Raw genomic sequence first — 25,887 nt, forward strand, 5'->3', positions numbered from 1 at the left:
TTCATCTTCACAGCCTTGGAACCAGCGTTTAATGCCGTGTGTCTGAGGACTTCCTGCGTAGGATGTTTGCTAAGATCTGTAAAAGCGGAAACGTGACAGGTTGGAAGAGAGGGAAGGGTCTGCATGGGTCGGCTAAGGGTTAATGAAGGACACTGTGGAGGTCAGTACTCTGCAGCAGGGGAAGGATCCTGGTGAGATGCTCTGCATGTGTCTGAATGGGGTAAGTTTACTAGAGCAGGAAATGTTTTTGGCCAGGCCAGTGGCAGCAGGGGAGTGATGATCTGCAGGAAGTTGCAGTAAAAGTTGTTGAAGTGATTCTGTGTAAGCTTTTGGAGCTCAGCGGGGGTTTTCGGATAATGGGTTAATGAAGCAACTCTGTGGGGTGAGGGTCAGGAAGTCTGCTATTGCGGAAGTCAAGACTATACTGTGGACTCTATATGGTCAAAAAAACGAAGGCGGCCTATATCCAAATATATCCATGTTACACCAGACCAGAAGTAGATTACCATTTTTTTTTGGGGGGGGGGGGGGGGGGGGCCCTGACTATGAATCTGTCTTTGTATAGGAGATACTGGAACTCAGTTATCAATAGACACCAAAGAAAAAATGGCATATGGCAAAAACTTAGTACACCAAAAAGACATTTTAAGCCACACGTCTGCACTAGACTACAACTAGATATAGTATGAGATCCACCATTCTTTTTAAGTGAACGATACTCCATTTTCAGGCATAACTAAGAACAAAAATGTCATATATAACATCTTACACTTTTCTGAGGGAAAAGCAAGGAAAAAGTCCCAGACCCTTTTTCCAAAATGCAGCCACATGGAACTGCGCGGTGCTGTAGCACCATGTGGTTTTGAACACCTGAACACATGCTGCATTTTTCAATGCCTGGGGGTGCCAAGAATTAATGACACCCCCGTGTGTCCACTAAAGAGCAACGTGTTTTGTCTGCGGATCAGAAAACGTGTGCAATTGGCACACATTTCCGGACCCGCTACAGTGCGAGTATAGCCTTACAAAACCTTAAACTGATCATATGGGGATCAAATTTTGTCAGATTCCTGCTGAATCGGCTGAAATTAATTCCTTGGATGGCCCTGTCAGCACTACCCAGCTCGACAAAAGTAAATTTTTGATCAACACCTTCCGGCAAAAAAGTCAGATCCTTTCATCGGATATTCCGATCGTGTGTGGGCTTCATCAGACAAAAATTCTGACGGACCTAGAAATAGAACCTGTTTTAAATCGTTCCAACGGAATCAATTCCTATCGGGAAAACCGTTCGTCTGTATGCTATTCCGACGGAGCAAAAACGAAGCAAGGGCAGCTATTGGCTACTGGCTATTGAACGTCCTTTTTCTAGTCCCGTCGTACATCATTGCGTTCTAAACGAATGGACTTTGGTGTGATCGTGTGTAGGCAAGTCCGTTTCAGCGGAACTCCGTCGGAAAGACAGTCAGAGTTTATTCTGATGGAAAAAACGGTCGTGTGTACGCGGCATAAGGGTATTCTGACAGCTGTAGGTGTCGGCTGGCATAATAGCCAGCAATGTTGTCTATCATGGACTTGCTGTCTAGCGCGGTGGAATTGTCTCATTCAGTACATGGGGGTGAACAAGAGAAACCTTCATGTATGGTGAGTTTTAGATGTATCTATAAAAACGAATTAGCCATGAGTTTGACCACCCACCAAATATTGAGTAGGTCTCATTTTTGCTGCCAAAACAGCCCTGACCCATTAAGGCATGGATGCCACTAAACCTCTGAATGTATGCTGTGGTACCTGGCACCAAGGCATCAGTAGCAGATCTTTTAAACACCTCAAACACGTTGTTGTGTTCCTTAGACCTTGAATCTTGAATCATTCTTGCAGTGTAGCAGGGCACATTATCCTACTGAAAGAGGCCACTGTCATCAGGAAATACCATTTCCAGGAAGAGGTGTCCTTGGTCAGTAACAATGTTTAGATAGGTGGTATATGTCAAAGTAACATCCACATGAATGGCAGGACCCAAGCTTTCCTAGAACAACATCTCCCAGAGCATCACACTGCCTCCACCGGCATGCTTTCTTCTCATACTATATTCTGGTGCCACCTCTTTCCCAGGTAAGTGATGTACACACTTGGCCATCCACAGGATTTAAAACTTGATTCATGATACCAGGCCACCTACTTTCATTGCTCTGTGGTCCAGTTTTGATGCTCTGTGCCCGTTATAGGTGCATTTGGCTGTGGACACAGGTCAGCATGGGCATCCTGACTATTCTGCGGCTACACAACCCCATACACAAGAAACTGCCCAATGCCCATTTTTTCTGCTTTTAACACAGCTTCAGAGGCAGTATGCTTACTTGCTGCCTAATATAGGGTGACCAGACATCCCCGGACCAAGTCTGTCCACGTTTTTTTCCCCACATTCTGGGCCAGATTAACTTAGACACGGCTTCCCATGCTGGCTGCGAAACAGCCTGGTGGCTCGGATAACAATGCCCCCTGCTGGATGATCTCACTGCCGCTTCTGCTGCTGTTCCGTGACGGACGGGCATAGCTAAAAATTTGCTGTGTGGTTGGCTGAGACCTGGAGGTGAGCGGGGGGTGTCTCTTTGTACACAGGGCAGTGGGGGAGCAGGGGTCAGAGCTGATGCAGAGATGGAAAGTTTAGCTGTTGTGGGGGAAGGGCTAAGAGGTGGCTGATGAGCTATGAATGTGGGGGCAGAAGTGTTCTCTGTGCATAGCAAACCTCTGAACCCTGCACTCTATGTCTAGCACCCTCCTGTGTGTTACGTAGCCCTGTACCCAGTGCTCTGTGTATTATGCAGTCCCGTGTCCAGCGCTCTGTGTATTATGCAGTCCCGTGTCCAGCGCTCTGTGTATTATGCAGTCCCGTGTCCAGTGCTCTGTGTATTATGCAGTCCCGTGTCCAGCGCTCTGTGTATTATGCAGTCCTGTACTCAGGGCTCTGTGTATTATGCAGTCCTGTACTCAGGGCTCTGTGTATTATGCAGTCCTGTACTCAGGGCTCTGTGTATTATGCCGCCCTGTGCCCAGCGCTCTGTGTATTATGCAGTCCTGTGCCATTATGCAGTTCTGTGCCCAGCGATATGTGTATTATGTAGTCCCGTGCCCAGCGCTCTGTGTATTATGCAGTCCTGTGCCCAGCGCTCTGTGTATTATGTAGTCATGTGCCCAGCACTCTGTGTATTATGCAGTCCTGTACCCAGCACTCTGTGTATTATGCAGTTCTGTACTCAGGGCTCTGTGCATTATGCCCAGTGCTCTGTGTATTATGCAGTCCTGTACTCAGGGCTCTGTGTATTATGCTGCCCTGTGCCCAGCGCTCTGTGTATTATGCAGTCCTGTGCCATTATGCAGTTCTGTGCCCAGCGATCTGTGTATTATGTAGTCCCGTGCCCAGCGCTCTGTGTATTATGCAGTCCTGTGCCCAGCGCTCTGTGTATTATGCAGTCCTGTGCCCAGCACTCTGTGTATTATGTAGTCCTGTACCCAGCACTCTGTGTATTATGTAGTCCTGTACCCAGCACTCTGTGTATTATGCAGTTCTGTACTCAGAGCTCTGTGTATTATGGCCAGTGCTCTGTGTATTATGCAGTCCTGTACTCAGGGCTCTGTGTATTATGGCCAGTGCTCTGTGTATTATGCAGTCCTGTACTCAGGGCTCTGTGTTTTATGCCGCCCTGTGCCCAGCGCTCTGTGTATTATGCAGTCCTGTGCCCAGCGCTCTGTTTATTATGCAGTCCTGTGCCCAGCGCTCTGTGTATCATGTAGTCCTGTGCCCAGCGCTCTGTGTATCATGTAGTCCTGTGCCCAGGGCTCTGTGTATTATGAAGTCCTGTACTCAGGGCTCTGTGTATTATGCAGTCCTGTGCCCAGCACTCTGTGTATTATGCAATCCCATGCCCAGCGCTCTGTGTATCATGTAGTCCTGTGCCCAGCGCTCTGTGTATTATGCAGTTCTGTACTCAGGGCTCTGTGTATTATGCAGTCCTGTACTCAGTGCTCTGTGTATTACGCAGTCTTGTGCCCAGCGCTCTGTGTATTATGCAGTCCTGTACTCAGGGATCTGTGTATTATGACCAGTGCTCTGTGTATTATGCAGTCCTGTGCCCAGCGCTCTGTTTATTATGCAGTCCCTTGCCCAGCGCTCTGTGTATCATGTAGTCCTGTGCCCAGCGCTCTGTGTATTATGCAGTTCTGTACTCAGGGCTCTGTGTATTATGGCCAGTGCTCTGTGTATTATGCAGTCCTGTACTCAGGGCTCTGTGTATTATGTCAGTGCTCTGTGTATTATGCAGTCCTGTACTCAGGGCTCTGTGTATTATGCTGCCCTGTGCCCAGCGCTCTGTGTATTATGCAGTCCTGTGCCATTATGCAGTCCAGTGCCCAGCGCTCTGTGTATCATGTAGTCCTGTGCCCAGCGCTCTGTGTATTATGAAGTCCTGTACTCAGGGCTCTGTGTATTATGCAGTCCTGTGCCCAGCACTCTGTGTATTATGCAGTCCTGTGCCCAGCGCTCTGTGTATTATGCAGTCCTGTGCCCAGCGCTCTGTGTATCATGTAGTCCTGTGCCCAGCGCTCTGTGTATCATGTAGTCCTGTGCCCAGCGCTCTGTGTATCATGTAGTCCTGTGCCCAGCGCTCTGTGTATCATGTAGTCCTGTGCCCAGTGCTCTGTGTATTATGCCGTCCTGTACTCAGGGCTCTGCGTATTATGCCTTCCTATTGGCCCAATATATCCCACCCATTTTCAGATGCCATTGTAACAAGACAATCAATGTTATTCACTTAACATGTCAGTGGTAATATAGTTATGGCTGATCGGTGTGTGTGTGTGTGTGTGTGTGTGTGTGTGTGTGTATATTTAAATTGCCTATTTTTTCAGTTGACTTCTCTTTTACGTAATTTTAGTCACAAGGGACTGAAGAGGCCTCTGTGTAAAGTATGTACTGTATATGAGATGACAGATAAACATACGGTTGATGTAAATTGTAGATGGAACCCGACATTGCTTAGATCTAAGTCTTTCAGGTTCATTTACTGTCAAAAGAAGACTGATGAACATAAAACTGTAAGGCAGTCTACGGTCACATCATACACTTTCTTTATATAATATCAGCATTGTAATAGCAATACAAAAATAGTTATTTTTGACAATTCAATATAAACTTACCTTAAAAAATCTCTATTCATGGTCTGAAATCTGCTTGTCTGCCTGTCTGCTGGCCATCTTGTTCCACAACTTCCTGGATTCCCTGCATGCATTGCAGCTTCTCCTCTGTTTACTCTCTATTTCTAAGGACTACATATCCCATGGTACCTTGCTGCCTTCCTGTACTGACTCCACCTCCTGGCACTCCTCCTCCTCTCAGCACCTTTGTAGATCAGAAGGTAGGCTCTGTGAAATATGTGACGCAGCACTGCCTACTCACAGGACATAGTGACTACATATATTACAGGATTCAAGGAAGGAAATATGTGGGGATCTATACAGAGTAAGTTTACAAAGATCGTTTAGATTAATAGAAGTGGGCTAGAAATAATTGAAATACAATGTAAAATATGAATACATGATTTTACATTTTGACCAAAGATCTGCTAGAGGTTTACTGAAGATGCCATAGATGCCCCTGAGACGGCTGGCAGAACCAGCGCCGTGATGATATGGTGGTGGGGTGGGGGCTTGTGAGTTTTTAGAGGATCACTTTGCCAGAATCACATCTACAGTTTACAGCAGGGGTAGGCAACCTTAGAGGTGCAGGTCTACCTGAACAACATGGGAGAAGTCAAAGGTCACCGTGACCAGTGTCACCACCTCACACTTGATTCAAAGTGATTTTACACGACCTGATTTTCTGGCAGACTATGTCCGAAGGGATTAGTCCGTCTGACAATCCGATCGTGTATGGGCTAGTCTGATCGTTTAAAAAATAAAATCAGACAGACCTAGAAATAGAACATGTTTCAAATCTATCCAACGCGCTAAATTCCGACAGACTAAAATCGGGAAAACCGTTCGTCTGTGTGCTGGTCCAACGAACCAAATATGATGCAAGGGCAGCTATTGGCTACTGGCTATTTAACTTCCTTGTTTAGTACCGTTTACGTCATCACGTTCAAAATGAACGGACCTAGTCCATTCATGTGTGGCCAAGTCCGTTCATTCGGAAAGTCTTTTGGGACTCTGCCAAAAGTCCATCGGGAAAACCGTCGGACCTAGTCTGCCGAAAAAGTCCGGTCATGTGTACGTGGCATTAAGGTTCGCATTTTTTTAAAAATAAAAATAACAAATATGTTATACTTACCTGCTCTGTGTAATGGTTTTGTACAGAGCAGCCCCAATCTTCCTCTTCTGGGGTGCCCCATCGGCATTCCTGACTCCTCCCCTTCATCGGGTGCCCCCACAAAAATCTGCTTTCCATGGGGGTACCTGTGTGGGCACACTCCCGAGTCCCACTGCTGCATCCATTGACACAGACTGCGGGACTCTGCCTCGCTCCAGTGTCACTGGATTTGATTGACTGTTATCAATCTGTCCAGCGGCTGGAGCTGCTGGGCTCATGAACATCGCTGGATCGGGCATATGTAAGAATAAGGGGGGCTCTGGGGGTAGCTGCAACAAAAGGTTTTTCACCTTAATGCATAAAATGCATTAAGGTGAAAACTTGAGACTTTGCAATCCATTTAAACCTCTAATTGACATACTATCATGTGTTTAAATCAGGTGGTGAGGAAGCAACATATCGCCTCCTCACCACCTGTCAAACACACTCAGATCGCTTTTCAGGGGAGCAGCATTGTGTCCTTGCGACATTTTAGTTGCATTCAGCAGCAGCACCCTTATGCCGCGTACACACGATAGGATTTTCCGACAACAAAATCCATATTTTTTTTACAGATGTTGGCTCAAACTTGTCTTGCATACACACGGTCACACATATCTTGTCGGAAATTCCAAACGTCAAGAACGCGGTGACGTACAACACGTATGACGAGCCAAGAAAAATTAAGTTCAATAGCCAGTGTGGCTCTTCTGCTTGATTCAGAGCATGTGTGGAACTTTGTGTGTTGGAATTGTGTACACACGATTGGAATTTACGACAACAGATTTGGTTGTCGGAAAATTTGAGAACCAGCTCTTAAATTTTGTGTGACCGAATTTCCGATGGAAAATGTCCTATGGAGCCTACACAGGGTCGGAATTTCCGACAACAAGCTCCCATATAAAAATTTTCAGCGGAAAATCCTATTTTGTGTACGGGCATTATGTATTCATTCACATGTAAAAGTTGGGAGGTGGTAAAACCCTGCTGTTGAGTTGCATTTTTCTGCCCCCTGATCCCTACCCCCCTTAAGCTGCTGAGGCAGTAGCCAAAGTTGTACACATGCCGCAGCAGGCATTAAGCCAGCTGTTGCTTTTGGTGGGTGCTTCCACCTGCCAATCTCGACCCCTTGTTTGCAGTAGTGCACAAGGTTATTTTTTACTTTCTGCTATAAAACACATCCAATAAAAAATGTAAAAAATTTCGTTGGGCTGCTGAAGCTATACAATATCTAGGTACCAAGATTCCCCCGGATCCGCATCTGATTTTTCAATTGAATTTTTCAGCCGCTCCTAAAATTTTTTGCCGTAGATCTAGAGAGGTGGTCAAAGTTGGCGACCTCCTGGTTTGGGAGATGTAACGTGCTCAAAATGAATGTAATGCCCAGACTCTTGTACCTATTACAAGCCTTACCGATAAAAATCCCCCAATCATTTTTTAAAGCCATGCGCACCGTCTTTATTCGCTACGTATGGCAAGGCAGGCCTCCAAGACTCAGCAGAACACTACTGCTCAGACCGAAAGACAAGGGTGGGATTGGCCTCCCAGACCCGGCATGGTATTGTACGGCGATACACATGAACATAGTCGACTGGTGCAGACATCTGAGGGATAAGCTGTGGGTTCGACTAGAACGTGAATCCGTACCATTTCCACTTGAGGGTCTGCCCTGGAGTGGTCCGAGCTGGTCGGGAGCAGTACGGGCGCACCCTCTCATTGAGCCAACGCTACGAGAGTTGGACAGATATTTTAAGCTGAAGGGCGTGCCCAGTTTCCCGTCGCCCATGACTCCTATTATTGGACACCCATGCTTTGAACCAGGCATGACGGAAAAATCATTCCGCCTCGATCTTGGCCAGGACTTGGTGCGGGCCTCTTCTTTTCTTGGCCTTGGAACGTGGACAGCGGTCCCCACTATGTACGAGGTGTTAGCAACCACGGCCCTGGGACAGTGGAAGCTTGCCCAACTCTCCCACTTCTTGAAATCCCTGCCGAACAGTAGCGAGTTCCGCAGACCCCTAACATCGTTTGAGGAGATGTGCTCAGGAGAGGGACCGACCCGAGGGTCTCTCTCCCTGTCCTATCGCATCCTACTGGACCAACTCTCCCAGGGGCATCTGGTGTTCTTGGAAAAATGGGAGCGGGACCTTCGTATCCGGCTCTCGCCCGACCAGAGGAGTCGCGCGCTTCTATTTGCGCACAAGTCATCCCTATGTAGTAAATACCAGGAAATAGCTTATAAGATTTTGACCCGATGGTACAGGACCCCCACTGTTCTGGCAGCTATGTTCCCTGGTCACAGCCCTTTGTGCTGGAGATGCGGTGAACAGCCTGGCACGTTAATACATATCTTTTGGGAATGCTCACAATTGACCCATTTCTGGAGACAGGTTCTCAGTATCATTTTTGACCTCACAGCTGTCGATCTGCAGAACGACCCGGCGGCGATTTTCCTCAATCTGACCCCACTCTCGAGCAGGAGGTACCACAAGTCTCTCTTAAAACATCTTCTGAGTGCAGCCAGGGCATGCATACCTAGCGTGTGGAAGCAGCGGGCCGCTCCAATGGTGTCTCACTGGTTTGCGAGAGTTTGCGACATCTACCGTATGGAACAGCTCACTTCGGCATTGGGCGACAAGGAGGAGGAACACACTGCTCGATGGTTGCCCTGGAGTTTGTTCCGGTTTTCCGACGCTTACAGATCCTATCTGTAGGCTCTGGCACGTATACAGGGGGAGGGCCCCGGCCGTGGGAATCCATCGGAGTCCTCCTCCTTTCTATCCCTTCTCATATTCCACTCTGATTCACTCTCCCCCATCTGCTCCGTAGCACTCTTAACCCCCTATAACTTTCACTCTTTCTACCCCCATCCCCTTCTCCTCACTGCTTGCTCCCCCCTCTTTCCCTACCCCCCAACTCCCTCATATAATTAAAATACACGGTGATTGCACAAACCTCTCCTTTTTGTTTCCTCGGTTTCCCAGCTAGGGGTTGGTGACCCTTGGGAGGGTCCCGGCTGAGCTCTTTGTCCGATAAAATGACAGTGACAGATGTCGGATGCCCCTCGGCCTGGGCCTGGAAGGGCATTGCCCCGGGGTTTGCCCTCATTTCTAAGTGGACACTGGGATGCCAGATAATTTGACTAAGATAACGTGATGGTATGGCCACGGCTGGGGCCACTGCTATCGCAAACTGATTGGTTTCCCCTGATCCCCCACAAAGTGTTGGTTGCTTATGTACGTATCTTTGTTAACCTGGAAAACTGAGTGATCTATGTCTTTTACAGTTTATCCCTGTATTACCTGCAATCCGTAAATAAAGAATTAAAAAAAAAAAAAAAAAATGTAAAAAAATCAAATCTCTTCATTAGTTTAGGCCAATTTGTATTCTGCTACATATTTTTGGTAAAAAATCCCAATAAGCATATATTGATTGGTTTGCGCAGGGACGGCCCATCCATTAAGGGCGCACGGGACCCCCTCTATCCAGGCCACCCCCTATATGGTTAATGGATAGATTTATGCATTGCATGAATCTATCCGTGGCCACCCCCTCCCTATTCATACGTCCTACCCCTTTCAGAACACTGGGTGCATGAATTATAGCAATAGGGATTTTTTTTTTTGAAGCACCTGATTAAAGCCATAGGCTCTAATAGGCTTCAAAATAGGGTGGACTTGGAGCAGAGCATTGCGCTTGGAGCTCACCCAGATGTGTTTGAAAAGCAAATGAATATTCGCTTTTCTAACACTGAATCACCTCTCCACCAATCAGGAAGTGTGGGTCTGATACCTGTTTCCCGATTGGCTGAAAGGTCAGGCAATCCTATTGGACGCAGAGGAGGAGGGGGATGCACGGTGGAAGGCACCGTGATCCACGCCACGGGAGGAGGGAGAAAACCGCCGGACATGCTGCCCTCCCTACATGGGGTAAGTGTGGAGCTTTGATGTCCGGGCTGTTCTGGCTGTCCTCCCATAGGGGTGTTGCTGCCACCACCACCGACTGGCGATCATAGTCAAACTTTACCGTGGTTGCCAAGGGAAACAACCTCAAGCTTGACAAAGTGTAGAACCCTAAAACGCATTGCCTAGCTAACATACGCAGAAGCAGATGCTGACCTCCAATCCATGGCTGATACCTGGATACTTGGCCACGGCAGGCTCAGAAACACCATTCAGGGGCTATTTGCAGGCACACTCTGCTCCCTTTAGTATGTGAGTGCAATTGTTGCTTTTATTATATTGAAATTGTTTTACATTTATTGCATCATTTGTGGTCCTTGATGTTCTTATACCTAAATAGTTTGAAGGGTTTCTATTTGCTGAATGCTCAATGATTGCATCCCTTGGCAGCCATGTTAAAGCAGAACTATAGACAAAACTAAGTAAGGGAGGGCTATATCCCTTGCTAATTTATTTTTTGCCATCTGTGTCCCACTGGGAAGGTCTACCTTCACTTCCTGTTCTATAGCCAAAACAGGAAGTGAGGGGTAATTCCTGCAAATTAAAGGAATTCCTTGGGGACCCTCAGTTCACCAGAGCAAGTCTCCCCATTGGAAGATTTCCCTCTATTACTTTTCTCAGGACAACCCAAAATTTGTGGGGTTTCTTTTAGTTTGACTTTCTATGATAATGGTAAACAGGACAAACAGAGAGGGTGATCTCCCTAACGGGGACACAGAGAGAAATGAAAACCTGACAGGTGTTCCAATCCCTCTCCACTCTATACAAAACTAAAAAAAAATTACCAGCATTACCCAATTCTTGGCTCTTTAAAGTTGTCACTCTTAAAGAGGAAGTAAACCCTGATGGGGTTTACTTCCTCTTTGTTTCCCTGCAAAGGAAAAGCATAATGGGTTACTATGCATCGCACTTACCTGACACAGGAACCTGCGGTGTCTCCGATTCCCTCGCCGGCTGGAAGCGTCCATCTTCCTTCCGGGGTCATGAACTCCGGCTCTGTGACTGGCCGGAGTCGCATGACGCCACTCCCATGCGTGTATGCGGGAACCGCCATTCACGGCATTTCCTTTAATGAAAATGGCACACCGTGACCCTTCTAAAGTGCGCATGCGCCGAATACATCGGGGCACGTGCAGAAGGAATCCTTGTACAGGGAATTGTAAATATCTCCTAAACCATGTAGGTTTAGGAAATATTTACAGCGCCTACAGGTAAGCCTTAATCGAGGCATACCTGTAGGTGAAAGTGTGTTGTAAGGGTTTACAACCACTTTCATGCACTAGAGGTGCACCTGCTGTACTTTTCTTTTGTTATTTCAGGCAATGGCTGTGAGGTTCTATGAGGTGTCTGTTGAGGAAAGTAGAATATAATGCTATATGAGAATCAAGATAAACCAGTTAATCAGAAATGTAACTTTCAATAGCTAAATAGAAACACGTCCAGCGTATCCAGCGTTGTCCTGCTGCACTCTCCTGTCTCCTCTCCCCCCGAATGCTGCTGCTGCAGCCCAGCGAGCACAGCAAAGGAAACAGACACAGACGAGCAGAGAGAACAGAGCGGAGGGAGGTTCTGCCCATCGCTCCACCCACCTAGGCGCTGATCAACCAGAGCAGAGCTCCCTCGGAGGATGTGCCTGGCCCCAGATCCAGGGTTCTGCTGCCACCCATCCGTTCTCCACTCAGGGCGGGAGATCGTGGCATTCTAATGGTGCCCTAGGCCTCTCTCTTTCTTTCTCTCTCTCCCGCTCTCTCTCTCTCTCCCCTCACCTTTCACAATGTCACACTGGGGTTAAAATTTGTGGAGTGTAGGGGGTAATGCTGGGTGTTAATAGTGCGTCCACTAACACCAATGCTGGGAGTTTATAGTGCGTCCACTGACACCAATGCTGGTGGTTAATAGTGCATCCGCTGACACCAATGCTGGTGGTTAATAGTGCGTCCGCTGACACCAATGCTGGTGGTTAATAGTGCGTCCGCTGACACCAATGCTGGGAGTTAATATTGCGTCCGCTGACACCAATGCTGGGAGTTAATATTGCGTCCGCTGACACCAATGCTGGGAGTTAATATTGCGTCTGCTGACACCAATGCTGGTGGTTAATAGTGCGTCCGCTGACACCAATGCTGGTGGTTAATAGTGCGTCCGCTGACACCAATGCTGGTGGTTAATAGTGCGTCCGCTGACACCAATGCTGGTGGTTAATAGTGCGTCCGCTGACACCAATGCTGGTGGTTAATAGTGCGTCCGCTGACACCAATGCTGGGAGTTAATAGTGCGTCCTTTGACAACAATGCAGGGAGTTAATAGTACATCCCTTGATACCATTGCTGGGGGTTAATAGTGACACCAGTGCTGTGGTTTAGTAGTGCGTCCGCTGACACCAATGCTGGGAGTTAATAGTGCGTCCGCTGAAACCAGTGCTGGGAGTTAATAGTGCGTCCGCTGACACCAATTCTGGGGGTTAATAATGCGTCCGCTGACACCAGTGTTGGGAGTTAATAGTGCGTCTGCTGACACCAATACTGGGGGTTAATAATGCATCAGCTGATACCATTGCTGGGGGTTAATCTTGCTTCCGCTGACACCAATGCTGGGAGTTAATAGTGCGTCCGCTGACACCAATGCTGGGGGTTAATAATGCGTCCGCTGACACCAGTGCTGGGAGTTAATAGTGCGTCCGCTGACACCAATACTGGGGGTTAATAATGCGTCCGCTGACACCATTGCTGGGGGTTAATATTGCTTCCGCTGACACCAATGCTGGGAGTTAATAGTGCTTCCGCTGACACCAATGCTGGGAGTTAATAGTGCGTCCACTGACACCAATGCTGGGAGTTAATAGTGCGTCCGCTTATACCATTGCTGGGGGTTAATAGTACGTCCGCTGAGACCAGTGCTGAGGTTTAATAGTGCATCCGCTGATACCAATGCTGAGCGTTATTAGTGCGTCCGCTGACACCAATGCTGGGAGTTAATAGTGCGTCCACTGACACCAGTGCTGGGAGTTAATAGTGCGTCCGCTGACACCAATGCTGTGGAGTTAATAGTGTGTCTGCTGACAGCGTTGCTGGTGGTTAATAGAGCGTCTGCTGACACCAGCGCTGGGGGTTAATAGTGGGTCCGCTGACACTAGTGCTGGGGGTTAATGGCACGTCCGCTGATACCATTGCTGGGGGTTAATAGTGCGTCCACTGACACCAATGCTGGGAGTTTATAGTACGTCCGCTGACACCAATACTGGGAGTTAATAGTGTGTCCACTGACACCAATGCTAGGAGTTAATAGTGCGTCCACTGACAACAATGCTGGGAATTAATAGTGCATCCACTGGTACCATTGCTGGGGGTTAATAGTGCATCCGCTGATACCAATGCTGGGAGTTAATAGTGCGTACACTGACACCAATGCTGGGAGTGAATAGTGCGCCCAATGACACCAATGCTGGTAGTTAATAGCGCGTCCACTGACACCAATGCTGGGAGTTAATAATGCGTCTGCTGACACCAATGCTGGTGCTTAATAGTGAATCCCCTGACACCAATGCTGGGAGTTAATAGTGCGTCCACTGACACCAATGCTGGGAGTTAATAGTGCATCCGCTGATACCATTGCTGGGGGTTAATAGTGCGCCTGCTGACACCAGTGCTGGGAGTTAATAGTGCATCCGCTGACACCAATGCTGGGAGTTAATAGTGCATCCGCTGATACCATTGCTGGGGGTTAATAGTGCGCCTGCTGACACCAGTGCTGGGAGTTAATAGTGCATCCACTGACACCAATGCTGGGAGTTAATAGTGCGTCCACTGACACCAATGCTGGGAGTTAATAGTGCATCCGCTGATACCATTGCTGGGGGTTAATAGTGCGCCTGCTGACACCAGTGCTGGGAGTTAATAGTGCATCCGCTGACACCAATGCTGGGAGTTAATAGTGCATCCGCTGACACCAATGCTGGGGTTAATAGTGGATCCACTGATACCATTGCTGGGAGTTAATAGTGCATCCGCTGACACCAATGCTGGGGGTTAATAATGCGTCCGCTGACACCAATGCTGGGAGTTAATAGTGCATCCGCTGACACCAATGCTGGGAGTTAATAGTGCATCCGCTGACACCAATGCTGGGGTTTAATAGTGGATCCACTGATACCATTGCTGGGAGTTAATAGTGCATCCGCTGACACCAATGCTGGGGGTTAATAGTGAGTCCACTGACACCAGTGCTGGAGATTAATAATGCGTCCGCTGTCACCAGCGCTGGGGGTTAATAGTGCATTTAGTCCTAGTGTTTGCTGAAATTGCTTTAACCTATAAAGAGGTCTACCACAATACCTGAGGAAGAAAATTATTATTGCCCCCCAGGCACACCCGGCAGACCCTGTACACATGCCTATGCTTGGTATGCTGATGCCTTAAAAGTTCCCTTCACTGGAACTAAGGGGCCTAACCCAACCACTGAAAAGCAACCCCACACCATAATCCCCCCTCCACCAAATGATTTGGACCAGTGGACAAAGCAAGGTCCATAAAGACATGGATGAGTGAGTTTGTGGTGGAGAAATTTGACTGGCCTGCACAGAGTCCTGATCTCAGCGTGATAGAACACCTTTGGGATGAATTAGAGTGGAGACTGCTAGCCAGGCCTTCTCCTCCAACATCAGTGCCTGACCTCAAAAAGGGGCTTCTGGAAGAATGGTAAAACATTCCCATAGACACACTCCTAAACCTTGTGGACATCCTTCTGAGAAGAGTTAAAGCGGTTATAGCTGTAAAGGCTGGGCCAACTCAATATTGAACCCTGCAGACTTATGCTCCATACACATGGTCAGACATTCCGACCACAAAATCCATCCGATTTTTTCAGACGGATTCTGGCCGAAACTTGTATTGCAAACACACAGTAGCACAAAGTTGTTGGAAAATCCGATCGTTCTGAACGAGGTGACGTCAAACACGTATGTCGGGACTATAAACGGTAGCCGATAGCTTTCGTCTTTTAGTTTATTGTGAGCATGCGTGGCACATTGTCTGTCGGAATTGTCTACACACAATCAGATTCTGTTGTCTGAAAATTTTTGATCCAGCTCTCAAACTTTGTGCGTTGGAAAATCCGACGGAAAAAGTCCAATGGAGCCCACACACGATCGGATTTTCCGACAACATGATCCGATCGCACATTTTCCGCCTGAAAATCCGACCGTGGGTATGGGGCATAAGACTGGGATGCCATTAAAGTTCATGTGCGTGTAAAGGCAGATGTCCCAATACTTTTGGTAATATAGAGAATTTTTGCCGCACAGTTTTCCTTTGATCTTCTTAGGCCTCATGCACACGAGACGCAGTTAAACGCGCGTTCAGATGCAGTTGGACAGTTTTTTCAACTGCACCTGAACTCATTCAATGTTATCCTATGTGTCCATGCACACAGTCTCGTTTTTTTGCGTTTATATGCAGTTGCGTTTAATCTCGTTTTTCCAGAAGCAAAAAAATTTCAAAAATTTCTGCGTTTCAGACGCAAAACGCGGCTAAACGCGGCACCCGCGTTTAGCCGCGTTTGCGTTTATATGCGTTTTTAAAGGTGACCTTTTTTTTTACATTCAAAATCTCAAAAATGATTGCAAATGATGAAAAACCATTAGAAAAATATTTTAAACAATTGCAATTGCAAGTGGACAATCCACAACTTGTGGCAAGTGACGTGGCAAGTGGACAATCCACAACTTGTGGCAAGTGACATGGCAGGTGGCAAGTGATGTGGCAAGTGGACAATCCACAACTTGTGGCAAGTGACGTGGCAGGTGAAGTGGCAAGTGACGTGGAAAGTGGACAATCCACAACTTGTGGCAAGTGACGTGGCAAGTGACCTGGCAGGTGACGCGGCAAGTGACTTGGCAGGTGACGTGGCAAGTGGAAAATCAACAACTTGTGGCAGGTGACTGGCATGTGAAGTGGCAAGTGGACAATCCATAACTTGTGGCAGGTGACGTGGCAAGTGACGTGGCAAGTGGACAATCCACTTGTGGCAGGGGACGTGGCAAGTGACGTGGCAAGTGGACAATCCACTTGTGGCAGGTGATGTGGCAAGTGACGTGGCGAGTGGACAATCCACAACTTGTGGCAGGTGATGTGGCAAGTGATGTGGCAAGTGGACAATACACTTGTGGCAGGTGACGTGGCAGGGGACGTGGCAAGGGACGTGGCAAGTGGACAATCCACAACTTGTGGCAGGTGATGTGGCTGGTGACGTGGCAAGTGGACAATCCACATCTTGTGGCAGGTGACATGGCAGGTGACGTGGAAAGTGGTGTGGCAAGTGGACAATCCACAACTTGTGGCAGGTGATGTGGCTGGTGACGTGGTAAGTGGACAATCCACAACTTGTGGCAGATGGCATGGCAGGTGACGTGGAAAGTGGACAATCCACATCTTGTGGCAAGTGACGTGGCAGGTGATGTGGCAGGTGACGTGGCAAGTGGACAATCCACAACTTGTGGCAGGTGACGTGGCAGGTGATGTGGCAAGTGATGTGGCAGGTGATGTGACAAGTGGACAATCCACATCTTGTGGCAAGTGACGTGGCAGGTGACGTGGCAAGTGACGTGGCAGGTGACGTGGCAAGTGACATGGCAAGTGGACAATCCACATCTCGTGGCAAGTGACGTGGCAGGTGATGTGGCAAGTGACGTGGCAAGTGGACAATCCACAACTTGTGGCAGGTGATGTGGCAAGTGACGTGGCAGCTGACGTGGCAAGTGACATGGCAAGTGGACAATCCAAAACTTGTGGCAGGTGACGTGGCAAGTGACGTGGCAGGTGACGTGGCAGGTGACGTGGCAAGTGATGTGGCAAGTGGACAATCCACAGCTTGTGGCAAGTGACGTGGCAAGTGGACAATCTACAACTTGTGGCAGGTGACGTGGCAGGTGACGTGGCAAGTGAACAATCCACAACTTGTGGCAGGTGACGTGGCAAGTGACGTGGCAGGTGAACTTGTGGCAGGTGATGTGGCAAGTGACGTGGCAGGTGATGTGGCAAGTCACGTGGCAAGTGGACAATCCACAACTTGTGGCAGGTGATGTGGCTGGTGACGTGGCAAGTGGACAATCCACAGCTTGTGGCAGGTGGCATGGCAGATGACGTGGAAAGTGGACAATCCACATCTCGTGGCAAGTGACGTGGCAGCTGACGTGGCAAGTGACGTGGCAAGTGGACAATCCAAAACTTGTGGCAGGTGACGTGGCAAGTGACGTGGCAGGTGACGTGGCAAGTGATGTGGCAAGTGGACAATCCACAGCTTGTGGCAAGTGGACAATCCACAGCTTGTGGCACTTGTGGCAAGTGGACAATCCACAGCTTGTGGCAGGTGGCATGGCAGATGACATGGAAAGTGGACAATCCACATCTCGTGGCAAGTGACGTGGCAGCTGACGTGGCAAGTGACGTGGCAAGTGGACAATCCAAAACTTGTGGCAGGTGACGTGGCAAGTGACGTGGCAGGTGACGTGGCAAGTGATGTGGCAAGTGGACAATCCACAGCTTGTGGCAAGTGACGTGGCAAGTGGACAATCCACAACTTGTGGCAGGTGACGTGGCAGGTGACGTGGCAAGTGAACAATCCACGACTTGTGGCAGGTGACGTGGCAAGTGACGTGGCAGGTGATGTGGCAAGTGACGCTGCAAGTAGACAATCCACAACTTGTGGCAGGTGATGTGGCAAGTGACGTGGCAGGTGATGTGGCAAGTCACGTGGCAAGTGGACAATCCACAACTTGTGGCAGGTGATGTGGCTGGTGACGTGGCAAGTGGACAGTCCACAGCTTGTGGCAGGTGGCATGGCAGATGACGTGGAAAGTGGACAATCCACATCTCGTGGCAAGTGACGTGGCAGGTGATGTGGCAAGTGACGTGGCAAGTGGACAATCCACAATTTGTGGCAGGTGACGTGGCAGGTGATGTGGCAAGTGGACAATCCCCAACTTGTGGCAAGTGGACAATCCACAACTTGTGGCAGGTGCCGTGGCAAGTGACACGGCAAATGCAAGTGTACAACTGCTCTCTATGCTGCTGCTGCTCACTCTGATCAAAATAGCAGAAATAGTTAAAAAAAATGCTTTGAGAGCTTGGGGAGGGTCTACATGATGTTATCTTTATAAACGCGTTTAAACGCAAACGCGTCTAAACGCGGCATGCAAACGCGGCAAAACGCGCGTTTCTAAACGCGCGTTTCAGCTTTTTTTTAACAGAGGTTTCATCTGCGTCTCGTGTGCATGAGGCCTTAGATCTAAAGATTTTTAAAATCTTTTTTTTATTAGGGGTCATCGTTACTAATACTACTTTTCTCCTGTCCACTTTAATTTGATGACTTCCCGTTGTTCTTCAGACCCCGCCATATGTTCCATTTCTTATTCAGCAGCCAGCAACACAGTCTTCCTGTCTCTGTGAAACTATGAGAAAGCCCTCCTCTTTTCTATAACAAATGGACCATGTCTGTGATCACTTCCATATTATCAAGTCATTAGAAAAATATTTACTGTGGTAGGGATCCCGTATTCCTGCTCATTCCAGACGCCTTATTCTGCAGAACAGGAAGTCTTATTGTGCGAAACGTTGGGGACAAATCAGGAAGCCACATATTGCTGATAAAATCAGGAGGCAAATACCGCCTACCTAATGGACCATAAAGAACTCAATGCAATTTAAATTTAGATGGTAGCTTTCATCACTACGTGCTCTGGGGAAATGGAAACTGGAGTTTGCCTTAAAGCAAAACACAGGCACACCAAGTAACACAGATCAACTTATTTATTAAAAAAAAATAATAATAAAATTCAAGTATTATGTCGCGTACACGCGACTGGACTTTTTGACAGCGAAGGTCCGGAACGAGTCCGTCGGACAATTCGATCGTTGTGGGCTCCATCAGACCTTTGCTTGCCAAAAATCCGGCAGACTTTAGCAACAGAACATGTTTTAAATTTTTCCACCGGAACTCCGCCGGACCGAGAAATCCGTTCGTATGTATGCTAGTCCGACGGACAAAAAACGTCGCTAGGGCAGCTATTGGCTACTGGCTATGAACTTCCTTATTCTAATCCGGTCGTACGTCATCACGTTTGAATCCGTCGGACTTTGGTGTGATTGTGTGTGGCCAAGTCCATTCATTCGGAAAGTCCGCCGGAAAGACCGTCGGACCTAGCCCCTCGAAAAGTCCGGTCGTGTGTACGCGGCATTACACTTACGAAAGATTCCTAAATTACAGACTCAAGAAGCAATGCGGTAATGGCCAGGACAAGCAACAACTCAACTGATTCTTTAAGACCAACCTTCTTGTAGCTGGCATGGGAAAGATATCCCCCTGTCCCAACTAAAAAAGGAGCCTAAGCCAGCCAGCCCTTCTCCCCAACAAATGCCGCATTTTAGGTTTACCTCCCTACCTCAGTCTGGGAAAATCCGTTTTCTTCGCCTGGCCATCACCACAGTGACACTGAGTTTGGGCTCTCAGGATTCTTTGATAAGGACAATCCTTTTTTTTTTATTTTGCTTTATAATAAATAATTGAATCCGCTATATGGAGTACCTGTGTTTTGTTTTGCTGTTTATATTTTTTAGTATTACTAGATAGTATACAGACGGGATATGCAATTAGTGGACCTTCAGCTGTTGCAGAACTACAACTCCCATGAGGCATAGCAAGACTCTGACATCTACAAGCATGACACCCAGAGGCAGAGACATGATAGGACTTGTAGTTTTGCAACAGCTGGATGTCCGCTAATTACATATCCCTGGTATACAGTATCTTACAAAAGACTACACACCTAATTTTTGTAAATATTTTATTATATGTTTTCATGGGACACACTGAAGAACTTACACTTTGCTACAATGTAGTGAGTGTACAGCTTGTATAACAGTGTAAATTTGCTGTCCCCTCAAAATAACTCAACACACAGCCATTAATGTCTAAACTGCTGGCAACAAAAGTGAGTACAGCCCTAAGTGAAAATGTCCAAATTGGGCACAATTAGCCATTTTCCCTCCCCGGTGTCATGTGACTCGTTAGTGTTACAAGGCCTCAGGTGTGAATGGGGAGCAGGTGTGTTAAATTTGGTGTTATCGCTCTCACTCTCTCATACTGGTCACTGGAAGTTCAACATGGCACGTCATGGCAAAAAACTCTCTGAGGATCTGAAAAAAAGAATTGTTGCTACACATAAGCAAATAGACATTTTCTGATTATCATTATGTACATTAGATTCCTTAACAGGCTATAAGAAGATTTCCAAGACCCTGACACTGAGCTGCAGCACAGTGGCCAAGACCATACAGTGGTTTAACTGGACAGGTTCCACTCCGAACAGGCCTCACCATGGTCCACCAAAGAAGTTGAGTGCACGTGCTCAGCGTCATATCCTCTGGTTGTCTTTGGCAAATAGACGTATGAGTGCTGTCAGCATTGCTGCAGATGTTGAAGGGGTGAGCGAGTCAGCCTGTCAGTGCTCAGACCATACGCCATACACTGCATCAAATTGTTCTGCATGGCTGATGTCCCAGAAGGAAGCCTCTTCTAAAGATGATGCACAAGAAAGCCTGCAAACAGTTTGCTTAAGACAAGCAGACTAAGGACAGGGATTACTGGAACCATGTCCTGTGGTCTGATTAGACCAAGATAAACTTATTTGGTTCATATGGTGTCAAGCGTGTGTGGCAGCAACCAGGTGAGGAATACAAAGACAAGTGTGTCTTGCCTACAGTCAAGCATTGTGATGGAAGTATCATGGTCTGGGGCTGCATGAGTGCTGCCGGCACTGGGGAGCTACAGGTCATTGAGGGAACCATGAATGCCAACATGCACTGTGACATACTGAAGCAGAGCATGATCATTTGGAGACTGGGCCGCAGGGCAGTATTCCAACATAATGACCCAAACCACACCTCCAAAAAGACCACTGCCTTGCTAAAGAAGCTGAGGGTAAAGGTGATGGACCGGCCAAGCATGTCTCCAGACCTAAACCCTATTGAGCATCTGTGGGGCATCCTCAAATGGAAGGTGGAGAAGTGCAAGGTCTCTAACATCCACCAGGTCCGTGATGTCGTCATGAAGGAGTGTTAGAGGACTCCAGTGGAAACCTGTGAAGCTCTGGTGAACTCCATGCCCAAGAGGGTTAAGACAGTGCTGGAAAATAATGATGGCCACACAAAATATTGACACTTTAGCCCCAATTTGGACATTTTCAATTAGGGGTGTACTCACCTTTGTTGCCAGCAATTTAGACATTAATGGCTGTGTGATGAGTTATTTTGAGGGGATCGCAAATTTACACTGTTATATAAGCTGTACATTTTACTACTTTACATTGTAGCATAGTGTAATTTCTTCAGTGTTGTAACATGAATAAAGTGAGGGGTGTACTCACTTTTGTGAGATACTGTACTTTCACAGGCTGCAAGTTGTGGTGGCATGACCTACAATATTGTATTGGGCCACACAATGGTTAGTGGAAACATGTCCCCTGTCCCCTCTATTGTTTGCGCTAACCATTAAACCCCTGGCCGCATCTATTAGGCAAAACCATAGTGGGCTTTAACCACTTGCTTACTGGGCACTTAAACCCCCCTCAGTCCCAGACCAATTTTCAGCTTTCAGCGCTGATGCACTTTGAATGACAATTGCGCGGGCATACAACACTGTACCCAAATGAAATTTTTATCATTTTTTTCCCACAAATAGAGCTTTCTTTTGGTGGTATTTAATTACAGCTCGGAGTTTTATTTTTTGCTAAACAAACAAAAAAAGATGCAAAAAAAAAAATCATGTTTAATAGTTTGTTATAAAATTTTGCAAACGGGTAATTTTTCTCCTTCATTGAAGTGCGCTGATGAGGCGGCACTGATAGGCTGCACTGGTTGGCACTGATTGGCTGCATTGGTGGGCACTGATAGGCTGCATTGGTGGACACTGATAGGCTGCACTGGTGGGCACTGATAGGCATAGTTAAGGCGGCACTAACAGGCACAGATAAGGCGGCACCGATGGGCACAGATAAGGCGGCACTGATGGGCAAAGATGGGCACAGATAAGGTGGCATGGATGGGTGGCACAGATGGGTGGCACGGATGGGCACTGATAGGTACCACTGATAAATGGGACTGATGGGCACTGATAGGTGGCACTGATAGGTGGCTCTGATAGGTGGCACTGCTGGGCACTGATGGGCGGCACTGCTGGGCACTGGTAGATGACACTGATGGGCACGGATATGTGGCACTGGGGTGCAGCACCTTTGTTGAGGCAGATTGTGGGCACTGCTGGGTGGCACTGTGGGCACTGCTGGGTGGCACTATGGGCACTGCTGGGTGGCACTGACGGGGGCACTTACTTTTTTTAATGTGGCACTGGCAGGGGGCAGGTGGGCACTGGCAGGGGGCAGGTGGGCACTAGCAGGGCTGGCCATGATCGGGACTGATGTCCCGATCACGGCCGCCGGTGATCGGCTTTTTTTTTTCTCCTCGCGCTGACAGCGCGAGGAGGAATAATAGCCGATTACCGGCTCCGTTATATCACATGATCAGCTGTCATTGGCTGACAGCTGATCACGTGATAAGGGGTCGGGACCTCAGGGGGCGCGCAGGGCGCTCGTGCACGGGACTACGTCTATTGACGTCATCCCGGGAAAGGAGATCCGCGCTGTAGCCGTCATTTGGCTATAGCGCGGATCTCAAGTGGTTAACTATGGTTCGCTACATTTTGGTGAATTTTCAGGCCTTCTTATAAATTGGGACAAATCGGCATTAATGCCATTAGACCCTAACCCTCCCCAAACCATCACTCCCTTCTGTCAAATTCCAGTTACTTCTTCATTCGAATACCGGGGTGTCCAAGTTACACCTCAGTTAGTAGATTTTTGCTGCTTGAATATAACTCCCCTGCTGGCCCGCTTTAGAGATAAAATTAAGATCTGGAACAGATTCTGGTTATCTTTGGCTGGTAAAGTTAACCTATTTAAAATATTTTTATGCCCCAGCTATTATATTTTCTGCACAATACACCGGTAGTGATACTCGATCTTTAGACAGCTGTTATGGCACACTAAAACACCTAGAACATCTGCAAAGACCCAAGGATGCTGGGGGGCCTGGCCATGCCCAACCCGTGGTTATACTATATTGCAGCCCAAAATTTTTGGGGAAGACCCACTATGCGGACATTATTCCTTCTCATGCAATTTTCTAAATCTTCTGCCTGCATACTGCTTGCACCCACTAATTGTTTAGTTGTCTGGGAGTCCTGTATCATAGCTGGGAGTTATCGTCTATATCACTAAAGTGACTCTCAGTAGCTGTTGTGTGTTCCCTTATTTTCTGGAGCTCTTGCCATATAAAAGCAATTTCAGACAAGCTACCTAGATGTGTTTTTAACTTATGAACCAAGGCTGTGCATTTGTTCACTGCTTTCAGGATTTCCCAAAATGTAGGTTATTCTTGTTCAGCAGGGTGCTCATCCAGGTCATCTGTGGACAGATCTTCCTGCTCAGCTATAATGGCTTCTTCTCCACGTGGCCTTTATAACATGTCTGCCACCAGCTCATCCGAGCTGGAGGGTTGGGCACTGGGCAGCAGCAGCTTTTGTGAATAATAAAGCATGTTGCTGGACCCCTCTTTACCTGACATTTTAGTGCCTTGGCTTTTGAGCTGATCGGCAGTGTTTGATCGCTCAATTCTCAGTGTTAGAGACAGCAGGGGACAAATGCAGCATTGAACCAATGTTGTATCCAGCTAGGTAAGTATGATTCTTAAAAATACAAATAAAACCCATACTTCTCTTTTAAAGAGACTGAGTGAGTACAAGCCAGCCATACTCCCCAAGGAAGGAGAGGACAGCGAAGTGCAATACCTCATGTGTCTGGGACCAGGGATAGCTTAAGTGCAGTACAAGACAGCCAGGAGCACCCTGACACCTCTAACTTTAGGCCTAGAGCCACACAACTTTTTGTGACTGTTATTCCCTGTTTCTGATGCACCATTACTCCCACTGTTGTGCAGCACAGTTTAGTTTGGATTAGAGCAGCCAGAGACATCAGTAAGGCCTCAACCATTTGTTTGGAATTTACAGTTTTCTGCAGTCTGGGCATACCATGGAACCCCAATCTCCATCCATCCAAGTTCACTGTTTCTAAAATAATAAAATAAACACCAAAAAACACAAACCCCTGGACTGTTTATTGAGCCATTTGGAACAGTGTGGAGAATCCATTTTGCCTGGCTGTAGGTGCTGTGGGGTGTAAATAGGCACAAATTCCAGTGGCTCCTTCAGGGGTACCACTACATTTGAGTTTAAATGTTGAATGTATTACAATATGCCACTATATTTACTGATACTGTACCTGAGACATCAGGTAATATAAAAACCAAGCCACAGAACTGGCTCCACCCCCCACATACCTACCCCTATGGAGGGAGAGATAGATGGTACCCATTCCACCCCCTCCGATCCTTTTCCCCTTACCCCCCTACGCCTCTCCATGCCTTCCCACACCCACCTCACCCCTCTTCTACCAATCCCCCCTTGTTATCTTCCCGAAGACCACTAGGCCCAATTAGAAGCTTGACACCCTATCCAGACTCATATAGGCTAGGTCAAGTCTTTATCCCTTACAACGACTGAGGTGATAACGACAATAAACCTGTCGCCACTGTAACACCCACACACTTCAAAGACCTACAAACTAGCTAGTCAAGGAACTTACCCCAAACTATTCATCACTTGTGTCATACTAACCCGTTCCCAAAGGTTTTATCTTATTAGCTAACCATCTCAATACATATCCCCACTCACTTATCACCTCAAACCAACACCGCTATCAAGTGACTGACTCAATATTTTGTTCTGGATAAATGTTATGCTCACCCTTTTTTTGTGTAATAACAACCGCTTCTATAATACTGTCAATTAAGCTGTACTGTCTTTAATTTCAATAAAAATTTTCATGGAAAACAAAAAAAAAATTTTTTAAAACCAGGAACACAGAACATATAGGTGTGCTGGCTCTGGGAACATGAGCTATGAATGGAGGAGGCAGACCTATCAGTCATCCACCCTTCCTCCATTCTTAGGAAGGGTGTGTAGGGGTAATAATGATTCCTCACTCTACTGTTCTCCATATATGTCAAATGATAGGTGGGAGCGAGGTGCTAGACATGAGAAAAATAGAATTCCTTAGCTCAGCCTGATGGCTTAGGTTCAGCAGCTCTTTACAACAGGGGCCATTCGAAGGGATCTATGTATTATGCCGCGTACACACGGGCGGACTGTATGGCGTACTTAGTTCGTCATACAATCCGACGGACAGTCCGTCGTACTTTCGACTGAACGGACTTGACCACACAGGGATGCACAAACAGTCCGTCGAAAGCTTGCGCGATGACGTGTACAGCACGTACGACGGGACTAGAAATAGGAAGTCCAATACACAGCAAAGCACCCTTCCGCCGTGTAAATCCTTTCTGGGCATGCGCCATTCTTAGTCCGTCGAACTAGCATACTGACGAGCGGATTGTCCGCTGAAACCAAAGTATGACG

The 25,887-nt window shown here is 47.5% G+C and overlaps 1 protein-coding gene across 4 annotated transcripts in view; it reads left to right on the plus strand.

Moving 5' to 3' along the window:
• LOC143960998 (serine/threonine-protein kinase N1-like) overlaps nt 1-25,887 on the plus strand; it is a 189,785-nt gene that overhangs the window by 27,423 nt on the left and 136,475 nt on the right. Inside the window, exon 1 of one of the 4 annotated variants that reach the window (XM_077470092.1) lies at nt 93-220. The exons of 2 other annotated variants lie outside the window; for them this stretch is intronic. In XM_077470092.1, the coding sequence (XP_077326218.1) occupies nt 143-220 (78 nt within the window). In that variant the 5' untranslated portion in view covers nt 93-142. Of the gene's footprint in view, nt 1-92; nt 221-5,425; nt 5,519-25,887 lie in introns of those variants that run through there. One more of the 4 variants, XM_077470095.1, reaches the window with a different exon arrangement.

This window comes from Lithobates pipiens, unplaced genomic scaffold (genome assembly GCF_037356315.1).
Source record: "Lithobates pipiens isolate NorthernLeopardFrog02 unplaced genomic scaffold, aLitPip1_a1.2 Scaffold_8, whole genome shotgun sequence".
NCBI classification, from domain to species: Eukaryota; Metazoa; Chordata; class Amphibia; order Anura; family Ranidae; genus Lithobates; species Lithobates pipiens.